Genomic DNA, 9781 nt, shown 5'->3' on the forward strand with positions numbered 1-9781 from the left:
TGGAAATTACAAAGTTCTGCATCCCTCAATGTAAATGCATTGATTGCGGTATTTGTGAAAATGTATTCTAAAAAACTCTGTAACTCAGAACGGAAAATGCAAAACACAGAGCCAGCTGCAGGAAGGTGCAGGCAGAATGAAGATGTTCCTTCAGCTTTTAGAAGCCATGGGTTCTTCGTGAAGTGATAATGGGAATGTAGGAGTAGGGTTAAATAATAAGGACAGTGTTGAGGGATTGGCTTCCCTCTGACCACCTTAAAAACCCCACCTTTTCACTGAAAACTATGGTAACCAAATAAGATTTTTTTGCAGCTGAACTAAAACAACAACATGTCGTAAACTTTAAAATCCCATTTAGAGGAGTCTTCTGCCACCAAGCAGCAGACTCCCAAAGGCAGAGTTCATGATTTCATTTCTAGTCACCCAAAACAGTGATGCTGTCAGAAATTCTCCAGAAGACAAAAGTCCAAAATGAGGAGATGCAATCTTCTAGGTTCCTGAGTGTGTCTACTCTAGAGTAGACAATCCTGTGTCCATTAATGTAGAAGACAGTGACAACTCTTGTCTGCTGAAATAGTGAAACAGAAGGAAGCCCAGTCTATCACATCCGTCAACAGTCCATCTGATCCTGCACAGTGGGAGCTCAACTTGGTCTTCTCTTTGGCTCTGCTTGAAACCTCCTGATATTTTGCTCCCTGTGTGACTGCCCACCCTGCCCACACCTAAGGCCTCCTCCAGATGTGCCTTGATAAAAATGAAGTACTGTACATCTTGCTGTTTTCTAATAATCAGATTTGGTGGTGGCAACAACAAAAAGATGTACCAGAAAATAAACAAGGCCAAGGAGTGCATCATTTAGATCTCTAAAAGTAAATGGCAATGGTCCATACACAAACATTCCTTCATTCCTCCTGTATTATGATTTTGTCTGATTCCAAATAAATTGATCTCATATCTTCAACTGGATGTTTTCGGTTGGCTTAAGTTTTTCTCTCTCTCTCTCTCTCTGCCCCCTTTGTCTTTTCATACATGATTTTTGTTAACATCAGTCCCACCCTTCAGTAACCTACCCAGGGCCTCTTTCACCTGGTCATTCCTCAGACAGTAAATCAGGGGGTTGAGGAAGGGTGTAATGGATGTATAGAAGAATGTTATTGCCTTAGTGATCTCCGATGGGCTTTCTGCACCAGAAAGTAAGTACATCCCTCCAATTGAACCATAGAAAGGTGTTACCACCAACAAGTGCATAGATATGGTGGAGAAGGCCTTCTTACGATTCCCTTGGTTAGACGATTTCATCAGGGTAAAAATGATAGTGCCATAGGATAGCACAGCAAAGAAGACATTGCTTATAAACAGAGTGCTTATGATAATTTGGAAGACAAGGGGAGCATATCCAAGTGGAGGACAAGCCAAGGACAGAAGTGGTCCAGGATCACACAAAAAATGGTTAATGAGGTTGGGTCCACAGAATGATAATCTGGAAATCAATATCACTGGGAGAATGTATGCTAGGAAGCCAAGGATCCAACAAGCAGCCACCAGGACATAGCAGGAACTGAGGCACATGATTTGTGGGTAATGCAATGGGTGGCAGATGGCCAGGTATCGATCCAAAGCCATGGCTGAGAGGAAGAAGAATTCAGTGGTGCCAAGAGAGAAAGCAATGTAGAACTGAAGAAAACAAGCATGGAAAGAGATGGTCCCATGAGAGGAAGCCAGGTCTAACAGCATCCGGAGCATAACGGAAGTCACATAGCACATCTCCATCCAGGAGAAGTTGCTCAGAAGGATGTACATGGGAAGCTGGGACAAGTGAGCATCGAGCAGTACCAGTATGATGATGGTGATGTTCTCCAGCAAAGTGAGCATGTAGAGAATGGCAAAAAAGATGAGAAGCAAGAATCTCTTCTGCTGCTCGCCTCTAAATCCCAGCAAAATGAATTCCTGAACTGTGGTCTCATTAGCCATCACTGCCTGGAATCATAAGACCTAATTACTATCACATTCCATAAATAGTTAAAAAGGATGCAATGTAACATAACCCAAAGAAAGAGGACAACTAGGGCTGCATCTGTACTGCAGAAATAATCCAGTTTGACACCACATGGCTCAAGGCTATAGAATCCTAGCATTTGTAGTTTGTTGTGGCATCGGACATCTGTGTGAGAGAAGGCTAAATGTTTTACAAAACTACAATTCCCAGAATTCCATAGCATTCAGCCATGGAAGTTAAAGTGGTATCAAACTGGATTAGTTCTGCCATGTGGATGCAACCTGATGAGCCAGGCCATTTCAGGACTATGGTGGACTATTCTTTCCCTCTGTTCTTTCCTGATAAATATTCTGATTATGAGTGATTTTTCCACAGAGGAACAAAATATTTTTATGATGAAGTCTAAATTATTTAAAATACACTTTTAATAGAGCTTTTGTGATAATAAAATTCTGGATATTCCCCTGAACCATATGGCATGCAACTCTATTTAATGTTGATTTTTTTTAAAAGGAAAAGCTAACTGATTTAATAGTTTATACTAATTTTGCATTTGCATTCCTTTTGAAATCCTATTATAAAGATTACATAAAGTTTGCTTTATGTAAATTTTTAGGAAATGTTTGTTATTTCGGAAAAAACCCTTACTGCTTGATAACATTATGTGGACTAACCATTGCTATGCTTTATATCAACAGTATTCAGGCATCTAGTGGCAATATTTAATCAATTTGAAATGATTTGATTTTGAAATAATAATGGCAGCAATATTTAATATTAGCCTCAAACAAGAACATAATTCTATTGGCAACTGTCACACTCACACAAAAGAGAGAAAGAATAAGATAAAGCCCAGAATGTTTGGTTTTCTGAACAGTAAGAACATGCCATGATTAAATTAATGTGTGACTAATTTTGTATAACAACAAATATGCTGTTGCTTCATACAATCTGGAATTATTCTGGCCAGTTTATGTTTGATGCCTCCCTTTCCATACACTCTGCTAACATTTTTAAATTAAAGAAAGCATTAATAAAAATGTGTCACATTTTAGTTGATTTTCTTGCTTGCAATATGGATTGTGATATTAGATGTCGGTGTTTCCATTGCATCCCTTTCTATTTTGCCTCCAGAAGTATCACAATCCTTATCTTCATTTCCCCCAAAAGTGCAAACTTTTCACTTTTTAAAATCTATAGCCCAATAGTGCTATAAACTGGAATGGCGGCATCTGGGATACACATCTTTGATTATTTTGCCTTCATATGCAAGGATGAATGCTTCCTATAGTACTTACCTGCAGTATTTTCCCTTTATTCAAATGTCCTGAATTTGTGAAAGAATTACTTTGTGGTGAACTACCTGTATTCCCCCACCCCCCAGCCCACAAAATAAACTGGATTGAAAACAGGTTTCATGTGCAGAAAGCACCTTTTCCCTCTTAGAAAACATTGTTCCATTCTCAGAGAATACATGTTTTTGTGCACCCCTTGTCCATTTCTCCATAGAAGAAATACAATTTTTCCTTGACGAAACATTATTTTTCTCCCTTGGAAACTGACAATAGTTGTTACCCATCTCATTATGTATTCTGCTCAAGTTTCTTTTGCTTTTATATTAACTCCCATTTCCATACCTTACTAAGAGTCCAGATGTTGCTCCATCCAGCAGAAGGTTCTCCAGAAGAGCTATGATGGAATTTGTAGGGAAGGATACTGTTCTCTGAACATTGTATTGGCATACATCTGTGGAAATGATGGTGATGAGAGATGATATTGTGGGCTTGTTGGCAACAAGGGTAAGCGTGTGTCTTATGCAAACAGGCACCGGGGCAATGACAGGGTTATCAAGTCTATCCTTCAAACCATGACTTTTCTGTTCACTCACTGCTACCTAGGTCAAACAAGACTACATATGGCTAATCTGAACTTGCAGCAGGAAAAACCCATACCTCTCACTGGAAGCCAAGATGACTAAATTGAGGCTGTCACACTTTGGCCACATAGTGGGAAGGCATGACTCAAAGTCATTAGAAAAGACAATAATGCTGGAGAAGGAAGTAGAAAGAGAGGAAGACCACATGCCAGATGGATAGATTCAGTCAGGGAGTCATGGGCCTGATGCTACAGAAACTGAGCAGAGCAGTGGAGGACAAAGAGCCTTGGAGACATCTCATTCACAGCGTCACCATGAATCAAGATCGAATTAGAGGCAGGTAACAACAACAACAACAACAACAACAACAGCTCTGGACTGTTTTCTGGACCTCTTCAAAACCATGCTGGACAGCTGTCTGTTGGATTAAATGTTCTATCACATTGAGTGAGGAGCTGTACTTGATGACTTATGGGCCCCTTACAACTCTATGATTCTAGTAAATTGCTGAGAATCAAGAATAAAATTTCATCTACTAAACCAAAACAGTAGTGAGGGATCAAGATTGGATCTAATACATAGCGATATTTGAATAAGTGAACTCAAGGGAAAATTTATTTGCAGAGGTGAAGAAACAAATGATAGCTTTTTACACAATAAACTTTTGGAGAATTGTATTCGGAAGGAAGGAAGGAAGGAAGGAAGGAAGGAAGGAAGGAAGGAAGGAAGGAAGCTAACTCTCTAGATATACATACCATGACAGATGCAAGATGTTTAGATTACAGGAATCAGACTATGTAAAAAGAAATTCATACACGAGGCCAAGGCTTCCATTAGATAGCACATGTATTTTCCAGGTTCTGAAGCATGCTATCCAACAAAACATGGACAACATGTTGCAAATAACTTATTCAGAGGTTTAAGGCTTAGATATCTTTAGTAAAAGTTATCTGTGCAGCTTCTCACCATGCTGCTAATGGCCAAAACTGGGTTCACATTGGAACCTAAGAGATGACCTAGAGAACCAACTCTAGCAAAATTAGCTACTTGAATTGGTAATAAAGTGGTAATAAAGGCAGACCATGCTACCCAACCCATTGAAAGCAAGCTTAAATTCACAAAAGCAGACTTTCTTTACAATGTGTAGAGCCTGACCAGAGGCCAAATAGTTCTTCTGACTTCGACGAGTATAATAAACCTTGGGAACGTGTCTCATTGGAATAGCTTCATTGTGAGCTGAGGCAGCATCCTTTGGGAGACAGGATTCTATTGTTAGGTATCCCTTCCTCCATTGTGGTCCATGGCTTCTGTTTTTCAATGCTTGGTTTCTTCAAGGTGTAATTCACAGTGCTGAACAAAATGGACACCTGGGACTGGAGAGACTTGTGGGAGAGATAGTTTTAGTGTTGTTGCTGGTGCTTCTATTGCTGATGTTGCTGCTGTGATTACTTTGTCAATAACAAAATTACTTTTCACGAGAGCAGTTGGTAGCAATTGTTTGTTGCTTTTAAGTTTTTATAAGCTTCATAGATTTCATTCTGTTACTTTAATGTAACTCAATAATATTGAATTCTTGAATGCCTTTTTCCAAAAAAAGGTGTGTTTAATTGCAGTTGTTCCAAAAATGTTCACTTGATAATTATTATCACATTCCCCCAAATTTCTAACATTGCACAGACACTGAAAAATGTTCTCACTTAAAACTCTTATTATATGCTTTGTGTTCGCATTACCTCGGTAACTTTTATCACATGTCCTCTGTTATCACCATGACTGGGTTAATGAAAGGAAGTGCGAAATACCATTTGGGAAGCAAATGTATGCATTTGTTTAAATGCAGCTCTGGAGTTATGCTAATGAGGTTTAACGAAACAAAGAAAGAAAACAAAAAACGTAGGAACAAACCAGCCATTGTGGAACAGCGAAGGTGAGAAGGACAGGAGAGAGAAGGAGATGCTGACACTACATGATGGCATAAACCCGGAACTGCCACAGGAATAATTTACTGCAACTGAGGACTAGCTCAACACTAGAGCAATTGGGAGCTTATTGATGGTTTTCCATCAATGGCAAGGTGTGGGCTAGCCATGCTGGGAGGATAAGGTAGCAATGAGAGGGAGACAGCACGGTACGATAAGTGTCAGCAAAGATGCTATTGTCAAATTTTTATGGCGATTTAAAAGCCATGTGCGATCAAGTCCTTTGCCTGCCATTTTCTTTAGAAAACCTATTGAAATGATTGCATTATTCACGATAAGACATAAAAATAGAAGATTTGTTTCAACACCTAGTATGAACATACAAGTGGAAATCCAAATTTCTCTCAAATATTACATTTTGTAAAATATAATAATAATAATCAATACATAATCAATATTGGTTAATAGTTGGGAGGCACCAAGCAATACTAGGTGCTGTAGACAATATTCAGAGGGAGGCAATGGCAAATCATCTCTGAGTATTCCTTGCTCCCCCCCCCCCCCAAATTCAGGTAACTTGAAGGCACATACTTTACTAACTATTCTACATTTGCTTTTGAAATTTGACACATATAATAGATTCATATTAAAGCAATAAAATTAAGTATTACTGTACTTTCAGATGAGGTCATTGATGTTTGTTATTAAATGGCACTGTTGATCTTTGATGACTCTTTGGGTCATAAGACTTTGGAGGAAATAAAATTTTGTTAAATACCTAAGAGTTCTTTTCGTAAGCAACTGTCTCTAACCAGATTCCTAGGTAGTTACCATGGGGTCTACACTGGTATTTTGTTACAGTTGAAGGTACAGGCCAGAGTAGATAGGCTTGCCATATCCCGCCTGGGGGTGGGACTTTCCCGGTTTGGGGCGGGTCCGCACAGTCCCGCCCCGGTTTGGTACCACCCCCTGGATTCCCCCCCCCAGTGAGGCCCTGGAGGCGGCTCCGCAATCGCAGAGTCCTCCAAGGCTTCGCTGGGGCTTGGGAGACGCTGTCTCCCAGGCCCCAGGGAGGCCCTGGAAGCGGCTCTGCGATCGCGGAGTCCTCCAAGGCCTCGCTGGGGCTTGGGAGACGCTGTCTCCCAGGCCCCAGGGAGGCCTTGGACAAAGTTTTAAAATGTAGGACCTTTTTTTTTAATTTCCTGGCCAGGAAATTTAAAAAAGGTCCTACATTTTAAAACTTTGTCCTACATTTTTCCCGGTTTGGAGGTCCTCGGGGATGGCAACCCTAAGAGTAGATAAACAATTAGGACTATCAGTGTAGGAAAAGCAGGTACTAGGCTTCCTTACAAGTTGGTAGTAGAGCTACAGCAGGGTTGGGCAGGAGGCAAACTAGGGGCTACTGATAGATATCTAGGTGATTCACAATAGATCCCCAAAGGCTTCTCGCTTCTATAATATTATAGCAATAGCATTTCAAGTGTAGGGGGTAAAGTTGGAAAAGCTAAAGCGCAGAATGAAGTCAGGCTTGTTATAGAGGTTAAGAACAATAAAAAAGGCTTTTTTGGATATGTCCGCAGCAAAAGGAAGAAGAAGGAGATGGTAGGTCTTCAAACAGAGGCTGGATGACCATCTGTCAGGGATGCTTTGATTGTGATTTCCTGCATGGCAGGGGGTTGGACTGGATGGTCCTTGTGGTCTCTTCCAGCTCTACTATTCTATGATTCTATGGAGAAGATGGCAAAATGCTAACAGGGGACAGAGAAAAGGCAGAATTACTCAACACCTTCTTTGCCTCAGTCTTCTCAGAGAACACTGAGAACACTGAATAAGCAATTTCAGCACAGAATAAGTAAATAGTACAGGAATACCTTGTTAATCTAAATGAATTTAAGTCTCCAGGACCAGATGAACTACACCCAAGGGTACTAAAAGAACTGGCTAATGTAATATCGGAGCCATTGGCAATCATATTTGAAAACTCCTGGAAAACAGGAGAAATCCCAGGAGACTGGAGGAGGGCAAACGTTGTCCCTATCTTCAAAAAGGGGAAGAAAGAGGATCCCAACAATTATCGTCCAGTTAGTCTGACATCGATACCAGGAAAGATTCTAGAGCAGATCATTAAAAAGAGAGTCTGTGAACATCTAGAAGGCAATTCCATAATCACAAAAAGTCAACACGGGTTTCAGAGAAAGAAGTCATGCCAGACAAATCTAATCTCTTTCTTTGATAAAATTACTAGCTTGGTAGATGAAGGGAATGCTGTGAATATCGTATATCTTGATTTCAGTAAGGCCTTTGACAAAGTTTCCCATGACATTCTTGCAAACAAGCTCGTAAAATGTGGACTAGACAAGGTAACTGTTACATGGATTTGTAACTGCTTGACCGGCTGAACGCAAAGAGTGCTCAACAATGGCTCCTTTTCATCCTGGAGAGAAGTGACCAGTGGGGTCCCACAGGGCTCTGTCCTGGGCCCAGTGCTATTCAACATCTTTATTAATGACTTGGAGGACAAAATTGGGGGCATACTTATCACATTTGCAGATGACACCAAATTAGGAGGAGTAGCTGATACTCCAGAGGACAGGATCAACATTCAAAATGACCTAGAAAGCTGGGCCAAAGCTAACAAAATGAAATTCAACATGGAGAAATGTAAGGTTCTGCAATTAGGGTGGAAAAATAAAATGCACAGATATAGGATGGGGGAGACCTGGCTGAACGAAATTTATATGTATGAAAGGGATCTAGGAGTCCAAGTAGACCACAAGTTGAACATGAGTCAACAGTGTGATGCGGCAGCTAACAAGGCCAATGTGATTTTAGGCTACATCAATAGAAGTATAGTGTCTAGATCAAGAGAATAGTGCCACTATATTCTGCTCTGGTCAGGCCCCACCTGGAATACTGTGTTCAGTTCTGGGCACCACAATTCAAAAAGGACATTGAGAAACTGGAGCATGTCCAAAGGAGAGCGACTAAAATGGTGAAGGGTCTGGAAACCATGTCCTATGAGGAACGACTCAGGGAGCTGGGGATGTTTAGCCTGGAGAAAAGAAGGTTAAGGGGTGATATGATAGCCATGTTTAAATATTTGAAGGGATGCCATATTGAGGCGGGAGCAAGCTTGTTTTCTGCTGCTGCAGAGAACAGGACACAGAACAATGGATGCAAGCTGCAGAAAAAGATATTCCACCTCAACATTAGGAGGAACTTCCTGACAGTAAGGGCTATTCGACAGTGGAACACACTCCTTCCTTGGAGATTTTGGTGGAGTCTCCTTCCTTGGAGGTCTTTAAGCAGAGGCTGGATGGCCATCTGTCGGGGATGCTTTGTTTGAGATTTCCTGCATGGCAGAATGAGGTTGGACTGGATGGCCTTTGCGGTCCCTTCCAACTCTACGATTCTATGATTCTTTGAAAAAGAAAAATTGTCATATCTGTCCTCAGGCTAATTACTTATTTCTTACTGTCACTGTTTCTCACCTGTAGTATTAATGGTCTTCTTTTGGCCAGGTCTTTCTGCAACTTTGTTGATCAATTTTCTTGCTTTATATTAGAATTTCTGATCTAGGGTATAGTTTGGGAGTGTGGAGTGCTTGCTGCTCGTTCTTGGTATACAGCAGATGATTTAGTTTGGTGTATGGTTTTGAGAGAACCAGTGTGGGGTAGTGGTTTGAACATTGGGCTATGATTCTGGAGTCTATTATTGTGACTGCAAGTAGAACAGCATTGGTGTGGATATGTAGTCTTGCTGTAGTGGCAATCCTATCATGTAGCATGGCTGGATCTTGACCATTTACCTACATTTTCCAAGTTGTGAACTAGACAAAAGGGATTTCATTGTTCTGGCTCCTGATACTATCACTATAACCCAGCATTTATTTACTCTTGCAGAAAGCATCTGATTGGAGACATGGGATTTGCCTCTGTGACTCCTTTTCCTCAAAGAAGTAATCATAGGCCACTGAAATATTCCAGATGT

At 40.7% G+C, this 9781-nt stretch overlaps 1 protein-coding gene across 1 annotated transcript; it reads right to left on the reverse strand.

The window, feature by feature from the left end:
- Window positions 1-1023: 1023 nt before the first annotated feature.
- LOC121933833 (olfactory receptor 11H6-like) lies at window positions 1024-1971 on the reverse strand. Its single transcript, XM_042473826.1, has one exon. The coding sequence runs from the start codon at window positions 1969-1971 to the stop codon at window positions 1024-1026; it is 948 nt and encodes a 315-aa protein (XP_042329760.1).
- Window positions 1972-9781: the final 7810 nt, after the last annotated feature.

This window comes from Sceloporus undulatus, chromosome 6, assembly GCF_019175285.1.
Source record: "Sceloporus undulatus isolate JIND9_A2432 ecotype Alabama chromosome 6, SceUnd_v1.1, whole genome shotgun sequence".
In the NCBI taxonomy this organism is placed as follows: domain Eukaryota; kingdom Metazoa; phylum Chordata; class Lepidosauria; order Squamata; family Phrynosomatidae; genus Sceloporus; species Sceloporus undulatus.

Bases quoted from the DNA above. Each gene is read 5' to 3' on its own strand.
- LOC121933833 (XM_042473826.1), bottom strand. From the start codon at position 1,971: ATGGCTAATGAGACCACAGTTCAGGAATTCATTTTGCTGGGATTTAGA.